The 20,237-nt window shown below is 35.3% G+C and overlaps 1 protein-coding gene, 1 non-coding gene and 1 pseudogene across 2 annotated transcripts; 1 reads left to right on the top strand and 2 right to left on the bottom strand.

Moving 5' to 3' along the window:
- Positions 1-5,853: 5,853 nt before the first annotated feature.
- Positions 5,854-9,164, top strand: LOC110738743 (putative receptor protein kinase ZmPK1). Its single transcript, XM_021919166.1, has one exon. The coding sequence runs from the start codon at positions 6,125-6,127 to the stop codon at positions 8,525-8,527; it is 2,403 nt and encodes an 800-aa protein (XP_021774858.1). The 5' UTR covers positions 5,854-6,124; the 3' UTR covers positions 8,528-9,164.
- A 650-nt stretch (positions 9,165-9,814) lies between these two features.
- On the bottom strand, positions 9,815-9,901 carry TRNAM-CAU. Its single transcript is given in 2 exon segments — positions 9,815-9,850; positions 9,864-9,901. It is a non-coding gene; the product is annotated as a tRNA-Met (tRNA).
- A 1,666-nt stretch (positions 9,902-11,567) lies between these two features.
- On the bottom strand, positions 11,568-13,529 carry LOC110738543 (annotated as a pseudogene).
- Positions 13,530-20,237: the final 6,708 nt, after the last annotated feature.

The raw sequence follows: 20,237 nt of genomic DNA, 5'->3' as shown, positions 1-20,237 counted from the left end.
TTCTTTTCAAATTTTAACGTACAGTGTAATCTATTCATGTTATTGGACCTGCACTTGACTTATCAGAAACTTATTAGACCTTATTTAGACTTTATTGAACTTATTAAAACTTATTGAATCTTATTATTGGACTTGATTAAAACTTATTAGATGGTGTTTTAACTTATTAGAACTTATTGACCTTATTAAACATATTAGATCTTATAAGCTTATAGTAACTTATCTGAACTAATATGAACTTATTTAAAGTTATTAGACCTTAAACTTATTTTTATAAGGTGAAGTCATTAAGAGAACAAGCTCGAGCTAATTTGAATTTTTGACTCATAAATCAATGATAGTGATTATATATATGAAACAATAATATTATAATAACTCTTGGAAATAATAACAATGATGTTAACACATAGATTTATATTTCTTATTAAAAACAATATTAATGATAACAATAACAATAATAAATTTAACTATTTGAGTTTGATGCCTTGACCCAAAGTTTCGACTAAGACATGACCTGACCATAACTTGACTCGACAACTGTACTTGAAGATTGACCTGACCCGAATTTGACTCGACATTTGGACCCAGAGATTGACTCGACCCGAACTCGATCCGGAGTGTTGACCCGATACCCGACTCGAATAATCATTGACCCGAACCTGAATTTACCCAACCCGACCGACTCGAAACTGACTCGACTCAAATTGACCCGACCTTTACTCGATCCGAACGACTCGTTTTCCAGGTCTAGGCAGAATACACATACTCCCTTTTCTTATAAAAAAGAAAAAAATTGTATTCTTTTTGTTCCTAAATGATTTTTTTTTTAAAAAAATAATAAATTGTGTTTCAGCAAAAATAAGATGAAGTAGTTGTCAAAAAAAAAAAAAAAAGATGAAGTAAACCGTGTTGCAAATTTTTACTTTTGGAACTCGTACTTTTTTTTGTTGATTTCAAGTAAGTAAAAATAATTTCAGCTTAGTTTTTACGGAATATAATTTCATTTCAATAAAAATAAGGTATTTGGCCTTGTTTGGCAAATGGCTGTTGGCGGTTGGCTGTTGGCTGGTTCACTTGGCTTGTTTGACTAGCTGGAATGTTTAGCTGTTTATAATGGCTTTTGAAATTGACTGTTTAGCTGGCTGTTTGGTAATTAATTGTTGGTTGTTGGCTGTTTATTAGATAATTTGTGGGCTAACAAGCCAAAAGCCAACAAAAAAGCTACTCAAAGCAGCTTTTTCATTTTGGCTTAAAAGCCATCTTTTTTGCTGACTAAAAAGCCAATTACCAAACACATTTTTTTGGCTGTTTGAGCACTTAAAAAAGCCAAAAGCCAAAAGCTAACCAAAAAGCCAATTACCAAACATGGCCAAAGTGAACTAGGTTTTACTTTACACTTTTTTGTGAATATCTACCATTTATGTTTTTTTTAAAAACAATTAGAGTACCATTATTTGAAGATTTGTTTGAGTATCATTACCATTTAACGGTAATTATTAAAAAAAATCCGTCTTATGTGGTCACTTGAACCAAACCATAACCACCCGTCACTCCCCCATTTAAATCGAACCCTAACCATCCACCACTCCCCCTCCCCCACCCCCACCCCCACCCACTTGAACCAAACCAAACCAGCCACCCACCACTCCCCCACCCGAATCAAACTAAAATTATTTTAAATGAAAATCACTCAAAGCCCTTCGATAAGTGAGTTGGCTACATAAATCAAAAGTGAGTAGTCAAGAACAAAAGACTTCAAGTCAATTCATCGTTCTTCCAAGACTTCAAGTCGTAAAGTCGTAACCCTGTAATGAACATCTAATAAATTAATTACAGTAGTTTATCGCCTTAATCAATTTTCTTTCTCCCAATTAACACCACTCCAAATTTCCAGGTACATTATCTAGCATTATCCAATCTTTAATTTGTTGAACCTAATTCTTTTGCAGAATTAATTTCTTTCAATAGTTTAAACTATATTTGTCTGATTTCTACTCTCATCTTGTAATCCTTTTTTTACTTCAAATTTCGTCTGGTTTTACGCAGTTTTCTCACAACCCATTATAAATTAACCATTTCTAATTCAAATTTTATATCTGGGTATTAAAATTACAATGATTTTTCATATTTAGTCTTGTTAATAGGTTATTATGAAGTGTTGTTGCCTTGTTGGGATTATAAGTCAAAGAGGGTTTGTAATTGTAATCAATAAGAATAACAATGATTCCGGGTGAGCTCCGGTACCGTAAATCCTTAAGGGTTGGTAAAAGTTTAAAATATCATTGGGTATTTATAGGAAGATAACCAAGCTAGTGTCACCTATCAATAGGTGGTAGACCGACCTTGTAGGCAGCAGGTGCCTACATGGCCTAAATCAGCTTTCCACGTGGCTGAGTAAAAGGCCGACATGGGTATTAAGCCGACATCCTATTTAACCAATGATTAGCTGCAATGCTGCATACTGTAACCTAGCGACTAATCCTTAACGGTGTCGGCACTATCTCGTACGGAGTACAACAATAAAAATTTTAAACTTAAGACAAAACATTGGAATTATGCAAGAAAATTTTCAACTAGCTATAAGGACACTTGAGAAAATGGCATAGGTGAACTTTCAACTAGCTATAAAAGTAAACTTGAGAAAAATTTCCTTAAAAGAGTTGCATAAGATAAAACAATTTTACCACAAAATTAGGCATAGGTGAACTTTCAACTAGCTACAAGGACACTTGAGAAAATGGGACTGTGGTGGCAGTTAAGGTATTTATGCCACGTAACGCGGATACGAGGATGTGTATAGAGTTAAGGGTATTGGTCATCATTATGACTGAGATTAGGCATCCGAATGTGGTTGTTGAATAGCTGAAGATGATCATATAGTCATGGTGTACGAGATTGTGGAAGGCAGAAGCTTAGCTGTATTATTAGATGATAAAAATTCCAGTTAAATTGGTCTATGAGAGCTTCTATATATCTTGGCATTGCTTGTGGTCTTGAATGTGTTAATGCTTTTTTTTTTTGTTGCATCGCGACCTTAGGCCTAGCAAATGTACTTCTTGACAATAGTTTCAATTCTAAAGTTGTTGGATTTTGGGATTGCACATGTATTTACTGACTATACATCAGATGCTATGACAGAATATTTCCAAAAACATAGGTTATATTGATCCGAAATACATGTTTACTGGAACGTTTGACTTCCAAGGGAGATGTTTATGCATTTGGGGTTCTTCCCCTTGAAGTTATTAGTGGTAGGAGGATTCCACAGTTTATGAGAAATGGCAAGGACAGTGGGGTGTGTCGCGCAGTGTCTGAAAGTTGGCAAGGAATTGGTGGATTGAGCTCGGAAACTTGGTCAAGATGGTAGGTTTCTGGAGATAGTTGATCCCACTTTATCTGAATTTTCAGAAGAGGAGATGAAATGTTTTTGTGTCTGAGGTTTCACTCTTGCTCTCCGAGTCTCCAGATGGCTGTGGTTTCGTTGCAAACACTCAAAACATTCCTAGTCCAGCACTTCAAATGAAGTCAAACAGTTGCCATCTTGGTGAGCATTTTGAGCAATTACTTCTTTTTTATTCCCCTTTTTTTATCAGTGATGATGCTTTGAGTAATCTCTTAATTGCCTTTGTGGATTCTGAAGGTGTCAATGAACATAATTAACTCATATATACTACGTATTTGATTAAGAATAAGCTTGCTTTATGTGCATATTGTCAATGCTATAAAAGAAAATTGGAGGAAATACAAGTCCATCAGCCTGATTGGCTTGTTTGGCACATCAGGTGGCATTTTTTGTAAATATATTGCCATTGGGTAGGGCTGTTTCTGTAACTTCTCTCCCAGCGTTAACTTACCCAAACAAACGACGCGACTTGCTGACTAACGGAGGAAATAATTGTGGACAGATTACTTGTATGAAATGATTTTTGACAGAAGAGTTGCAATCCATTTCTGCCTATCTTTTGTAACAATTTTGGGGTACGAGTACATGAAAGCACATATATCTTGATGTTTTTGACAGTCTTGTAGTTGTCGTTCCGTGTTTTAATTGTGTCCACATGTATGCAATTGATCATGGTAGATTTTTAAAACCATAGAGCTTACTCTTTAATGTATGTTTGATGTGTCTCACTGTGCTTATTAGAAGATAAACATGTGATCTTTGTAGGACCTTGTTTTTGAACACTAGTGTGTGACAATCTAGAACAGATATACAGAAAATTACAAGAACCCCTAATTAGAAAAATCGAAAAATCAAATTAAATATTCAGAAGAGATTTTCAATCAAGATTTTTTTTTTTTTTGGTGTCTGTTGTGCTGAATTCATTATCAGCTCAGGTAGCTGTTTTATTTTCATGAAAACTACTTCTGGACTGTAGCCCAAGGTTTCTGGTGGCTGCTGCTCTGACTTTTTGCTGTGGTTGCTGTCATATTTAGTTATAATATATTCATGTTACTAGATGAGAACAATTTATTAACACTTTATATATATAAACATCCCAAAAAAAAAAAATGATTGGGTTGATATTGTAAGAGCTATTATGTGGATCATGGATGTCAACTACCATAATTGATAGTCATTGTTTTTTGACGGAATATTGGTAAAGTCATGTTGAGGCTCCTTATATACCAAAAAACTGATTATGCACAAGAAACCTACAATAAGTATAAACAGTTGCTCAAGAGTCAAGACAGTCCAACATTTCACTCTCAGTTTTCCGGGAAATGATTTTGGCACACCCCCAATTGATTTTGGTACAACCCTATGTGAGAGCACAATTTTCTATGCTCTTCTCACATACGGGTGTGCTAAAATCAATAAAGGGTGTGCCAAAATCAATTTCCCAGTTTTCCATTAAGAATGATCAACATGATTCTATAGGTTAATTATCAGAAGCTAAAAGTAGAAATAGAGAGAGCATTTCTCGGTATAAAATTGTATTTAGATGGTACTATCTTAATACCAACAAAGAATTCTATTGATACCAACAAAACATTGTGCGTTTATTGATGCTTCGTATTAAGTTTAATTAGATAACAATATTACAAGTACTATCAACATGTTATTTTGTTGCTGAAATTTATGAAATACAATTGAAGAAAATTTATTAAATGCTTACAATACTTGGCCCATAGGGCTGTTTATATCATAGGCAATTATAGATTTATGTTCTGACAATATAATGTGAAGTAACAGCCAAAACAATAAGAAAAATAAATTAGCAGATTAAGGCCTTGTTTGGCAAATGGCTGTTGGCGGTTGACTGGTTCACTTGGCTTGTTTGACTAGCTGGAATGTTTAGCTGTTTATAATGGCTTTTGAAATTGGCTGTTTATAAAAGTGGTTGGTAAATTAATTGTTGGTTGTTGGCTGGTTATTAGATAATTTGTGGGTCAACAAGCCAAAAGCCAACAAAAAAGCTACTCAAAGCACCTTTTTCATTTTGGCTTAAAAGTCAGCTTTTTCGCTGACTAAAAAGCCAATTACCAAACACATTTTTTGGCTGTTTGACCACATAAAAAAGCCAAAAGCCAAAAGCTAACCAAAAAGCCATTAAAAAGCCAATTACTAAACATGGCCTAAATATTTTTGTGAAATTGTTGCCTAGTTGATATATACTTCTATTTAGGAACAACTTGCAACCACTTCCAAATCTCCAATACCACTTGCAATATTATATGACCATATCTGTAATTTATACTTTGATTTTAATCAGAAATTCAATATTGCTCTCCTACTTTATCAATAAAATTAATTATGAGCATATTTAGACTTGCTATAAATTTAATCCCAAGTTGTAATTTTCTTAGGCTGCATTCAGTTAATGTTTTCTTAATCAATTATTTGTGTCATTATCATAAACCAAATAAAGCCTGAACTCCTTAGGCCGGCATAAAATTTTTAATTTAACTTTCTAAAAATAGCATAATAATATTGGTAAATTGCCATTTCAACTGCTTTATATATGTACTTAGTATTTTCTTAAAAAGTCAAACCTGGCTACCCCTGTCAGAAAAAGGAAGAAAAAAAAGTCAAATTTGATTGGTGTTTGGCTGGTTGTATACAAAGTTACTATATATAGAAAGCAGCCAAAGGAATGGATCAGAATTCAATTACCAAACAATGAGAAACAGTAACCAAAGAAATCTCTTCCTTCTCTTTGTTTTCAGTTCTTTTGCATCAGTAGTTTTAGCCAGAAATCATCTGTCAAGAGGTTCTTCTTTAGCTGTCAAAGATACTGATGATGGTCTCCTCATTTCCCCTGACAGAACCTTCAGCTGTGGATTTTCGAGTTTCGGAACCAATGCTTATTACTTCTCAATCTGGTTTACCAATTCAAAGGAAAGAACTGTTGTTTGGGTGGCCAACCGAGACAAGCCGGTTAACCGGCGTGGCTCTAGGCTAACTCTGAAGAAAAATGGTGTACTGTTGTTGACAGATTATGATGGTTCAACTGCTTGGGAAACAAATACGACGTCAACAACTGCGGAAACAGCAGAACTTCTCAACACAGGGAACCTTGTTCTTAAGGATAATAGTGGTAATATTCTTTGGCAAAGCTTTGATTTTCCTACTGATACTTTGCTTCCTCATCAACTGTTTACTAAGAACAAAAGATTGTTGTCTAGGATAGGTCCTCGGATGTTTGGTTCCGGGTATTTTAGTTTCTTTTTTGATAATGATAATGTGCTTAGAATGATTTATGATGGACCTGAAATTTCTAGCATTTACTGGCCTAATATTGCTTTTGATCCGTTTCAAAATGGTAGAACAACTTATAACAGTAGTAGGATTGGCATGCTTGATGATAAGGGCACCTTTTCTGCAAGTGATCAACTACAGTTTAGCTCTTTAGATGTAGGTTCTGGGATCAAGAGACGATTAACAATGGATTTCGATGGGAATTTGAGGATTTACAGCTTAAATGAATCGTCTGGTTTTTGGAATATAACCTGGCAAGCAGTTTCAAAACCATGTGATATTCACGGTCTTTGTGGTAGAAATGGAATTTGTGAATATACACCGGAGCCAAAATGTAGTTGTCCGCCTAGCTATGAACCCACTGATATAAGTGACTGGAGCAAAGGGTGCAGGCCGAAATTTCATAGAAGTTGCTCTGACTCTGAGTTTGTTGAGATCTCCCACCTCGATTACTATGGGTTTGATCTCAACTACACTAAACCTGCTTCTTATGAATTTTGTAGGCAACTTTGCTTGGAAGATTGCCGTTGTCAAGCATTTAGCTACCGACTAACTGGTGAAGGAATATGCTTCACAAAAAGTTCCCTTTTCAATGGAGTCAGGGTGGTTACTTTTCCAGGTAGCTTATATCTTCGATTACCAAGAGGTGCACAGACATCAGAACCTGCAATCCTGAATGTGTCTCATCTTGTTTGTGGAAGTAAAATAGTAGTACTGCCAAACACATATGACATAACCAATCAAAGATTCAAGTGGGTTTATCTGTACTCATTTGCTACTGTCATTGGTGCAATTGAAGTAGTCCTTTTAGTAATAGGGTGGTGGTTTCTTTTTAGGAAGCATGGTCTTTCAGCTTCTATGGAAGATGGATATCGTGCCATTTCAAATCAGTTCCGAAGCTTCAGCTACAGCGAGCTCAAGAAAGCAACGGTTAACTTTAAGGAAGTTCTAGGAAAAGGAGGATTTGGTACCGTTTACAAGGGTGTTCTAGGAGATGACAGAGTAGTTGCTGTGAAGAAACTAGAAAATGTGGTCCAAGGAGAGGAAGAATTTTGGGCTGAAGTGAGCACAATTGGTAAAATTAATCATATGAACCTCGCACGAATGTGGGGTTTTTGTTCCGAAAGAAAACATAGACTCTTAGTATATGAGTTTGTAGAAAATGGTTCATTGGACAGACACCTGTTCTTGGCCAGAACTGTTTTTGGTTGGAAAGAGAGGTTCAAAGTCGCGTTAGGCACAGCTAAAGGCTTAGCTTACCTTCACCATGAGTGCTTAGAATGGGTTATTCATTGTGATGTCAAACCTGAAAATATACTACTAGATGAGAATTTCGAGCCAAAAATTTCAGACTTCGGCCTTGCAAAGTTAAGTCAAAGAGGGGGTCATGGTTCATCAGAGCTGACTAGGATAAGAGGCACAAAAGGTTATATGGCTCCTGAATGGGCAATCAATCTTCCCATTACTGCAAAAGTCGATGTCTACAGTTATGGAGTCGTGATCCTAGAGCTTGTAAGGGGTATAAGACTATCGAGTTGGGTAGTAGATGATGAACAATATGGCATAGAGGAAATACCAGAAATGGTAAAATTTGTTCGGTTGGCTAAAAGGAAAATTCAGAATGGAGAAGATTCATGGGTAGAAGACTTGGTGGATCCAAGATTGGAAGGGCGTTTCAGCAGGAATCAGGCTGCTATAATGATCGAGGTTGGACTTTCTTGTGTGGAGGATGATAGAAACAAAAGGCCAACCATGGAATCAGTAGCGCAAGCTCTTGCAGAATGTGAAGACGAAATGCTAATGCACCTTCCTGGCACTCTATGACTCGATATTCATGTTCATCCTTATCTATGCACGAGTGTTATCTGAATTATTCGTAAAAAAATTATTGATTTGTTTCCGTTTTTGTATTGATTGTAAATGTTATGTGGAGTATGAATGATAGTTGTAACATTTTTCCTTTTTTTGTGGACTTGAAGAATTTTGGTAATTTAATTAATTTTAGCAATTTTTTTATTAATTTTTTTAATAGTAATATAAGACCATACAAACAGAATGGAGAATGGAGATAATTCATGGGAAGATGCCTTTGTAGACCCTAAATTGGAAGGAAATATCGAAACAGGATGGGAGAATTGAGATTATTCATGGGATTGAGGCTGCTATGATGATTGAGGCTGGACTTTCTTGTGTGGAGAATGATAAAATCAAAAGGCCAACCATGGAATCAGTCATGCAAGCACTTGCAGAATGTGAAGACGATAAGCACAGTCCTGGCCCTTCGCAACTCCAATCTATTCTCACAGTAGCTCTTACATGAGCTCCCATGTAACATTTACCTTCAGATTTGCAGCTGTTCCAAGTTTTAATGTACCTCAGCTGTATGTAATACATAAACACTGAGCTGTGGCTTTTCGTGTATCTGGTAGAGTTTTCTTCTGCATGTCAGAGTATTACCCTGCAACTGTTAGGCTTCATGCTCTATTTCAGTAGTCCTCTTCATGAACAAAAGGAAAATTCTTAAATCCTCAGTAGACAGCAGGGACTTCATTGTTAGAGACCCTATGCTAGTTAGTTTACAGCAACTGGAGGCCACACAAATAGGCTTCAGATCGATCCTTACATGTTGAACCGCGGTTACTGATTTTGTTTTGTTTTGTTCTCCACTTGATATTTGTACGCACACATTACATGCACCGGTAGAATCAAAGCCTGTAGACACACTAGTCTAAGCATAAAGCAAGGCAAAGCAGTCATGTGCACCAAAAGCATTGCCAGTAAAGGCAGTAAGAATGATAAATACCATCAATTCATGCTCTATTTCAGTAGAGCATATAAACTAGCAGCTTGTAATTCATGTTGAGCATAGCAATACGCGCCAACTCTAGCTCTAAAAAGGGCTAATGATCACTTGATGTTAAGTTAAATACCAATTTGTCACTCACCATTAATTGAAAAAAAATCCGCGAATTGAACACAACTAGATGCAAATTACTCAATTGAAACAGTGTAGTAGCGAGGAGGGTAATAATGCAATACCAAAATCAGAATTTTATAGGCTAAAAGTTAAATGGTACAAAACTAAATAAATTAAAAAAAAAAAAATGTAATTGGGGTGAGAGAGGCTCGAACTCTCGACCTCAGGATCACTCAACATAGCTATGAGACCTACGCGCTAGCCAACTGCGCCACCACCCCATTTGTGATAAAAAATAGAATATATATTGAAAGTATTATAACAATTATCAATTACAAAACCCAAGCTTTACTATTCAGTTTACAAAAATAAAACTGTCATTTTTCTATCCTGCTAGATTTTATTCATATGAGACTATACACAAGCATAAATTAGCTAAAAGTTTTCGCTCAATCTAATTAACCATAACTTTAATAAAAATAAAACTCTTGAAATCGCCATAGTTGGACTAATAAGATCGTTTAGGCACGTCAAGAAGTGCTTCCTATGAAACATAGGTAACATTTGGTATGGAGCATAACAGGAGGACCGTGTTGGGCCTTTATTTTTGAACAATTTACCAAAAATATAAAAGTCTATTAAGGGGTTTGTTGGCATGGCACAACAAGACATGTAGACCTACATGATATAGTTCACACGAACATTAGTCAACAGTCAACACAATACAATTGTTTAAAAAGAATATATCGCGTGTACATTATTTGTCATTTATGATTGTCTTTACACCAAAATGAATACTCGTAATTGATTAACAACTTTCGTAGCACATAGCATGTGGTCAAGTAATTGAATCCAAGAGACTCTTCATATTGATGCTCTTAGGAGTCCCATCCCCCCTAATTTTCTGAAGTTATAAATTTAAAAAATGTATTGCCTTAAATACATACTCCTTTTTTCCGTTAAAAAAAAATAAAATACATACTCCTTTTATAATGTCAAAACTAGTGTTTAGGCCGGGCGATGCCTCGGGTCATACGTTATATATTATTTGTTATAGTTTTCACGTATTATACTTATAAAGATGAATTTTTCAGGCCTTTCGTCCCTGGAGGTATTAGATAATAGTTACATTGAATACTTATTAAATTTATTTTTTGAGTATCTTTTTTTTTTTTTTTTACAATGCAAAAAAATTGAACCTTGTGCTTTTCCGTTATATACTTTTTTTATTTTTATTTTTATTTTATTTACATATTGATAACGTAGATGGTAATTGGCTTAGACGCTTAATTAGTCATCCTTGTTGTAAAAGGTTCAAGAACCGCCACTTCACTAATCTCTACCAAAAATACATAGTTAATTGGTGCTACGATAAGGGGAATGGATCTGACGCTACGTACGTAGCGAAAGTGTTGGTCAGATTATGGAGTATAATGAAGATAGATGGGTAGATTTTATGAGAGAGTAATGGTCTGATAGATACAGAGATCTAGATAATGCTAATTTGCCATGCATTATATTGATGTGGGCTTTAATTCGGTTGTACGGGATGCCCTTAAAGAAAATTTCTCACAATAAAAATATAAAACTTCTAGACTTTAATCATTTTCTAAGGAATACATTTTGGAGCTTTAAGGTTAATCTATCACAAGCTTAAGTCCCGTACAAATGTATAATACACGATTTTACCAAAATTTATAAAGATTTACAATAACTTATTTGTATGTAATTCAACAATTTTGAAATGATATTTAAGTTAAATATGATAGTACAATAGGAACTGGGAAGGGATAAATATGACCAATATAATATATATATATATATATATATATATATATATATATATATATATATATATATATATATATATATATATATATATATATATATATATATATAACGTCTCAATTTTATTAGCCTTTAGTATATACTTGAAGCTAGCTCATACACATTAACAACGGAAAAAGAATGCAAGTTATGCAACCATTTAATTTTGTAGCAAATTAAATTATAATCCAAGCAACACCAATAACAAAACTCGACTAACATAGAAAAAAAATTACAATATCTTAACACGTACAATACATTTTTCTTCAAATTTAATTCAATGATAACACAAATTAGAAAATACATAAGTTGCAAGGATGGTGAGAGCTATCAGAATGAGGGCCTTGTCAATGTGCATAGACATAAAGCTGCCTTTAATTTAGCTCTTGACAACTCACATTTCCATAGAAAACCAAATATGCACCCAACCTCTTAGCAAAGCCAAGCATAGCCTTAGTTTGTGGAGTACTAATTGAGTAATAGGTGATGATGAAGTTACTTTCAAGACATCGCCGTCACTACCACCCCTACATGGTGGACTCTATAATCCATCAACCTGTTCTTGGCACCACCACCACCACATTCGCCTCTTTATGGAGAAGACCCATCACCTCCCCTACTTATTCTTGGAGGAGCATTTTCTCCTCCAAGATACATGTCACCTTCTTTGCTAATTCCAAAAGGAGCGTAACCTTCACCATGAAAGTAAAATCTACTTCTCCCAAGGGTGCCTTGTGTGCCAAGGGTTCTAGGTGGCCCAAGAGTTCCTTGTGTGAAATAAGTACTCAGAGGAGTGCCAGGTGTTCCGGGGGTTCCTGGTGTGCCAGAAGTTCCCGGGGTACCAGAATTGGTAGGAGGAGTACCCGGTGTGCCGGGGGTTCCTGGTGTACCAGGAGTACCTGGGGTGCCAAGAGTATCTAACGTACCATAATAGCTAGGAGGAGTTCCGGAAGTACCTGGTGTGCCAGGCGTTCCTGGTGTTCCAGGAGTTCCCTGTGTGAAATAAGTACTCGGAGGAGTGCCTGGTGTGCCAGGTGTTCCAGGAGTACCGGGAGTGCCAAAATTGGTAGGAGGAGTACCCGGTGTGCCGGGGGTTCCCGGTGTACCAGGAGTACCTGGGGTGCCAAGAGTATCTAACGTACCATAATAGCTAGGAGGAGTTCCGGGATTACCTGGTGTGCTAGGCGTTCCTGGTGTTCCAGGAGTTCCCTGTGTGAAATAAGTACTCGGAGGAGTGCCTGGTGTGCCAGGTGTTCCAGGAGTACCGGGAGTGCCAAAATTGGTAGGAGGAGTACCCGGTGTGCCGGGGGTTCCCGGTGTACCAGGAGTACCTGGGGTGCCAAGAGTATCTAACGGACCATAATAGCTAGGAGGAGTTCCGGGAGTTCCTGGTGTGCCAGGCGTTCCTGGTGTGCCAGGAGTGCCAGGTGTTCCCGGGGTGCCTGAATTGGTAGGAGGAGTACCCGGTGTGCCTGGGGTTCCTGGTGTACCAGGAGTACCTGGTGTACCAATAGTTATTAGTGCAGCATAATTCCTAGGAGTTCCTGATGTACCCGGTGTTCCTGGTGTGCCAGGAGTTCCTAGTGTGCCAAGAACTTTGAAGACGCTTTGAGGATACGGCATAATTATGGGAGGCACCGAAGATGGTAATTGAGGATTGAAGTTTCCATAAGGATATGGTCGTGAAGGAGGTGGGTGAGAGGTGTCACAATTATCACAAACATATATAGCTGATAAAGAGATCACTGTGCAAAATATGTAGATAAAAAAAATCGATGATGGTTTTGTTTTCCCCATAGTCGGGGAGGATTCTATTTTTGAGGGTCTTGATCTATAAAATTATTATGGTACTATAAACTATGGAGCAATAGCTTTGAGAATTTATAGGTTAGTGTTAGTTGGTTAGTTTGAGCAGCATGTGAAAATAAGCTCAAAATTGCATGCCATTGAAAACAATAAATACCCTCCTATCCACCTTTTGAAAATCGAGCCATAAAAAAAGACAAAACGAACTCTCATCACGTACGTTGGACGGTGGTCTATATAAAATCTTACGATCCTCATCAGTCATCCAATCACGTATTAAATATTATTGGTCACCTTTAGTAAATTAGTCTGTCAAAAATATCTTTATTTTTTTATATTAATATTTTGAAAGGTGTTCTTAGGAAAGTTTAGGCTCCATGTGTCACCCTCTTGTAATTTTATGTCAACCTCTCAATTATAAAAAATGTTGTCAATGCCAAATATCAAACACTTAGACTTTGTTTGGTAAAGAGCTTTTTAGAAAGCTTTTAGCTTATTGATCACTATTAAAGGTTTGATCATTTTAAAAAGTTAATTTGGGTGTTTGGTAAATTGCTTATTCAAAAAGCTCATTTGAAGAGCTTTTCGCAAATAGCTTATTGAAAAATTAGTTTTTCGGGTATTTGATATACTGAAACAACTAATAATGAACAACTATTTACCAAACACTTTTATATAATCAACTATTTACAACTAGCTAGTCAAATAAACTAATATAACCAGCAAGTCAAACTAGTTAATAAAATCAATTATATCAATCGGCTAAAAGCGAATTACCTTAACCACTTTTTAGAGAGAAAATTAAACTACTTAACATTATTGTTTCACGTTTCAAAATAAATGATAATATCATGATAATATAAATCCTTACAAATAATTTACTTTAAAAGATTTATTATTTTTTTGTCAAAACCCCATAATTGGTGAAAAAATACTTAATAAAAAAATGTTGTAAAAGCTACCTAATAAAAGATAAAATGTTGTAAAAGACTACCTCGATCTGACTGGATTTTCACCGTTAACTTTATTTTTTTGGCATTAACCAAGGTAAACCGAGTGTCTTAAATGGGCAAAAGATGTATGTGTATTGACTAACATTTAGGCGTGTACCATGAAAATATGAACATAACAAAGAGGAAACATTAAGATTACTAGCTAGCTACTCCATAGTTAACAATTATCAGTTTATCACCCTAATTTCAGAATAATTGACACAGTTTAATCTTTTGCACTATTCATCTAACAACTTTATTAGTTGTTTATTTATACTAATGTAAAAGGATCAATATTATTAGGTAGCATATCGTTATAATTAATATGAATATATAATTTCATAATATCGACTTTTTATAATTTTTATTATTGTATTATTTCATATATTACTGTTCAATTTTATGTGCTGACATACATGTGTGTCTGATCAAATTATGTCAATACATTATTTTTTTAGGCATTTTTTGTAAAACCAAGTATTCTGAAACAAAAAAAAGTATGTGTTTATTAATGTGATAGTTAATTATTCTCTACATAATATCTTAAATCTAACAGCTATTGTTGATTATTCAAGCAAGAAACTAATACAATGCATTATTTTAGAAAATATATTTATTGTGCTTATAAATTTATAATAGGTCGGACTGCATACATTATAGTAGGGATTTGATATGAATAATAGAGAAAACCTATCATCGCAAAACATATGACAAGTGTATGTCCTTAGATCGATGATGGAGTAATGGAAATGTATGGGTTAGATGTTGAGGAGGTTGATGATGGAGAGAGTAATGATTTGGAAGGAGATGCATGGGACTATGGGAGGGTTTAGTAATTGTCATTGTCATTGTCATTGATGTGGGGGTTTTATTCACTTGCATTAGTAGATGACTTATTTAAAAAAAAAAAAAATCTATTTTCATTGACATCCAAGCAATGCAAAATAACTTTTTTTTTTTTTTTTTCTTGAATAATTTTGTTTAGCATAAAACGAAGCATAGATTACTTGGGCGTAGCCCTAAATATATTACAACCTAATGTCCAATGATTTGCTTAAACCCAAAATGCAAAACATATTCCTTAGCTTGAATAATCAAGTGTTTCAATTGAGAACATTTTTCATCAATTTACATAAGAGTTTCAACAGCAATAGACACCTTTTGTTAAAAAAAAAATGAGTTCATAGTGTATATTGTATACATCAAGCTAAGCTAAGTAAACTCATTTATAACAATATATATTAATTTTTTTTTTAAAATTTTTTTTTTATAGAAAGTACACGGAAGATTTGAAAATTTACTGCCTAAAAAAGGGTCAATATTTTGATGGTTATTTATCATGTGTCCTAGCAGAATTACATATTTGCAGCCCTATTAGTCTTTTTTTTTATAAAATAATAAATATAGTAAAGAAATATGTATGGTTTGTACCGATCGAAATTGTTATAGAAGCGTAGATTTGTCAAGTAATAGGCCATTGTGAAGTGCAATAGCTTCTGCAAACAGGAGCTACAAGAACCAAGCTAAGGTTTTAAGGTATAATAGTTTTAAGTAAATCTAAAAGGTCTACACTATTCTACTATCTACCTGTTTATAATGTCTTATTCTAATAAGATGACAATAATTTTGTTGACGAAAAAAGTACCAATTTTTATTAATGTACAATCAAAGTTTGCACGTCATTACTTCATTTTATTGCTAGTCTTTCGTCAAGATTTGGAGTTCTTCAAAAAATAAAGGAAATGAAATTTGTTGTTTTTCTAAACTTGATTTCTACATCCAAATTGAGTATGGAGCATTATTAATACCATTTTCCTTTTCGGTTCGGTTAACTAATATCTAGAACAGTTATGATTCTTTTTGTCTAAGACACAAGAAATATGCATATAGTCCCCATTATAATTATTGACTCCAATATTTTTTTGTTTCTTTATAATTATTGAGCCAAAACCATTCACTGGTCAACCCGTCTCACTTTAATGGGCTAGACAATTTTGAAGAGTGGGGGAAGGGGTTTAGCTACAATGTCCTTGTTGTGAAATCAATTAGGATTCTCTCTCTCTCTCTTTTTTTTTTTCCTTTTTTTTCTTTATTTGAAACAAATTATATATGGTTCTCTTCAATGCTCTTAATTATATAGTTGAAATTAGCATTATGCAAGTAATTATATTTTTGGCATCTTCATGAGTCATACCAAAACTTTGTAACCATTTACACCAGTTAAAAAATAATAATAATAATAATAATAATAATAATAATAATAATAATAATAATAATAAAGTAAAATAAAAATTGTAGCCTAATTAAGGGTATGTTCTGATTTACTGAACTGGACTGAAATGAATATTTTATGAGAGAAGAAAATTAGAAAATGAATTAAACTAAACTGAACTAAACTGAAAATAAGCTGAAGAGAACATGCCTGCTAAGTATAATTTTTCTTAAATTTACATTAGTTATTTTATTAGACAATATTTTCTAGCTATGATCTAGGGCCTGTTTACATTTACTGAACTAAGCCGAACTGATTGGAGCTGAACTAAACCGGTTGGAGCTGAACTGAACTGAACTGAATATTTTATAAGAGAGCAAGAGAAATTAGGAGTTGAACTGAACAAAATTGAAATTAAGTAACTATGAACAGACCCCTAATGATTGATATTTGACACTACTTGATGGACAAGATAAAAGAAACATACAAGTATACGTTTATTACTCATCAAGACCCATCCATACATTCCAATGGACATCAATTACACAATACACTTATACACCCTCTCCTCATAATTGTACTCGATAACAATTCTCTTCTATGCTACATTAATGATTTCAATTATAATTAATGGTTTTAATTATAGTGATCGGTTTCGAAAGCATGCATGCATGTACAGTCTATAATGATTAGTGATTACTTATTGGCTTATTGCAAATAATCATTATGTTAGTTATATATATAATTTCTCATTATAAAATAATCGACATATTATTATTATTATTATTATTATTATTATTATTATTATTATTATTATTATTATTATTATTATTATTATTATTATATCTCAAAAACAAAAAGTTATACAACCTACAATAAATTAGTGGGAAGCCGAGATACAATCTGGGCCCCCACTCCTCTAGCTATAGCAAAGCCTACCCTAGTAAAAATATGAGCTGCATCACGTGCTCCAATGTCTTGCGTCGTCGAGAACCTCTGAATTCGCTTAAGTAACGCAACAACCTCCTTCTCTAATTCACCAAACGAAGAAAAGGAGAAGGGAATGAACCCATATCCAATCGCCTGACAACGAGCCTCATACTTATCCCGCTTCCGCTGAGCTGCATCAACCACAACCCGTCCAGGAATAAAGTCATATAACCTTGACTGTGTCAAAGGAGAAGATCCTGTCAAATCAACACAGACATCGCGACCACGATTCCAAGAATAAAGTAACACATCAGCAGGTCTGAGGGCATCACCGTTCCCTCCAGACAACCCAATATCAACCTATTTCCTTGCTGAAATCCCAGAACGATAGCAAACATCAACTAGGGTATCCCGAACAACATTATGTCTATGTTTAATACCCACGATACCATCACACGACACCGCGTGATCGCCAAAAATATTCCCTAGAAAAACCCTCGAACAAGCAGAGCACGGTATCGAGGTAGAGAACAACGGAACACCCAATCGGTAGCATAATACACATCGATAAGTCTTTGCATTCATAGTCTGACCCAATCCTGAAATAAGAACGGCCCGAAGCCAAGCAGACGTGTGATCTCCCTGCTGAGATTTCCACAATGCTGATAGACGAGGGGATAATGAAAAGGTGGATTCTGCAGAATCGGTAATCTTCGTGAAATATATATCTGCCAATTTCTTCATAAGTTTTGGGGCAGCGACCTCACTAGGATTACTTAAAAAATCAGACTCCACCACGCCATTAAACAAACCCAAGGCATCTTCAAAAGCTCGACCATGACCAACAATGTCAGCATGTCGTAGAAGCTTTGTTTGCAACCCAGTAGACTGCAACCGAGAAGCAAGAAAAGCATAATGCCGAACATCACCTGCAGAATAAACACCAAGCCCTCCAAACGCAAATGGTAAAGTGGCAAGCCGCCACTGCTAATCGCCAAACCCAGGTCCTGAAGCAGTAACAATACGCTCCAAAGAAGATCGAAGAGCCTCGTCAAAAGTGCGCCGAGCCGCCTCAAAAGTACTAGGGGGACAAGTACGCAACGCAAAGTAGAGTTTAGAAACTCCGGTACAAGTCCTAAGTAACAATAGCTCACACTGAGGATCATCCAGCGTAGCAACCTTATCCATAAGCGCAATGATCTTGGTCACCCTATGCATCACAAGCTCACTACTAAAACCAGAATCAGAACTAGCAGGACCACCAAGCAACTTAACACCACGCGAAGGTCGAGCAATGTTAGGTGGAAAGACACCCAAAAGCCTGCTTCGGGGGTCTTCTGTAGGCCAGAAAACTTCAGTTTTGTCCACGTTAAGATGTAACCCAAAAAGAGGCCCTTCCTCCATAATCAGCTGCAAAATCTTCCTCACCACCAACGTGTCACCAATAATAGTGCCATCATCTAAATACCAAGCCTGAAGACATACATCAAAAGTATCTCTGATTTTACACACCAAGGGTTGTAAAACCAAAGCAAAAAGCAGAGGACCAAGGGGATCACCCTGCTGCACCCCCTGAGACGACCATAAGGTGTGGTCCCCATAATACAATCTAGCTGGATTAGAGTAGCAGAATTCAACCCACCGCGAAATACCCGGACAACGACGACGGACCTCACGTAACATGACCGCACGATCAACTAGATTGAAGGCATTACGAATATCCACCAACAACATTGAAAGACCAACATCAGATCCACGAACCTCAAGTAATCGATTCACAGCATGAAGAATGGCCTCACCGCCTGAAGAAACCCCAACGCCAAATTGAAGACCATCAAAGTAACTTCCCAAAGACTGCCCAACCATAACAGCACTGACTTTCGAAACCAGACGCCGCCAAACGGTACCCACAGCTATAGGACGAATTCCACCACCGGGCTTGACAAGGGGTGTGAGAGGAGCACTAGCAATATACTCTCCTAGTTACATAGGACATCTACCAGCTAGAAACAGATTAACCACCCCGATAATAGAGTCAACCAACTCGTCTGAGACAGCCACAGGTGCACCACTCAAGCAATCCATAAGGTGTTGAGCACGTAACCCATCCCTACCACACGATGTGTCACGCGGGAAACTCTGAATCCGATCTAAAACAACAGCAGAGGAAGCAACGAGATGAAGTTGATCAATAGGAATATCAGCAGGCAAGGAAGGAGGTGAAGAAGAAGGGTGTTTTGAAAGCAAATCCGCAAGAGTGACATCATTATACGGAGCAACATTATTATTATTATTATTATTATTATTATTATTATAAACAAAAAGATTAAGGTATTATTATTATTATTATTATTATTATTATTATTATTTGATCAAATTCATACATCTTAGGGAGTAAAATTTATATAAAATATTATATAACGGTGTAAAGGAGTCAAAGTCGAACCCAAGCTTTAATTTATACCCAACTTAAAAATTGTTTAAATTTGGCTCATTTATATAATTAAAGTAATTAAAGTATTATTGAACAAATTATGAACGATTCATTCATTAATCAAGCCGTACGTGTTCATAAGTGATTTTTTTCTATAAAAGATTCTTTCTCATGAATGATTTTTTCAATAAACATTTGCACTTTTGATCTTTATTTGAATATCTATAAATCAAGCCTAATAATCAATTCCTAATTTAATAACAATAAAGTAAGTCTAGCTAGTACCTTTTTTTTTTTTTTTTTTTGACAAATAGTACGTATTTTATTTGTTAATCAATTAAATTGTTAATCAAATTCAAATAAGTTAGATTAACTGTGAGCAAGTTAACAAGGTTTATCAAAAGAATTTTGAGCTT

This window comes from Chenopodium quinoa, unplaced genomic scaffold, assembly GCF_001683475.1.
Source record: "Chenopodium quinoa cultivar QQ74 unplaced genomic scaffold, ASM168347v1, whole genome shotgun sequence".
NCBI classification, from domain to species: domain Eukaryota; kingdom Viridiplantae; phylum Streptophyta; class Magnoliopsida; order Caryophyllales; family Amaranthaceae; genus Chenopodium; species Chenopodium quinoa.
Note: the sequence above shows the minus strand (reverse complement) of the source record. Positions and strands in the feature narration are given on the sequence as shown.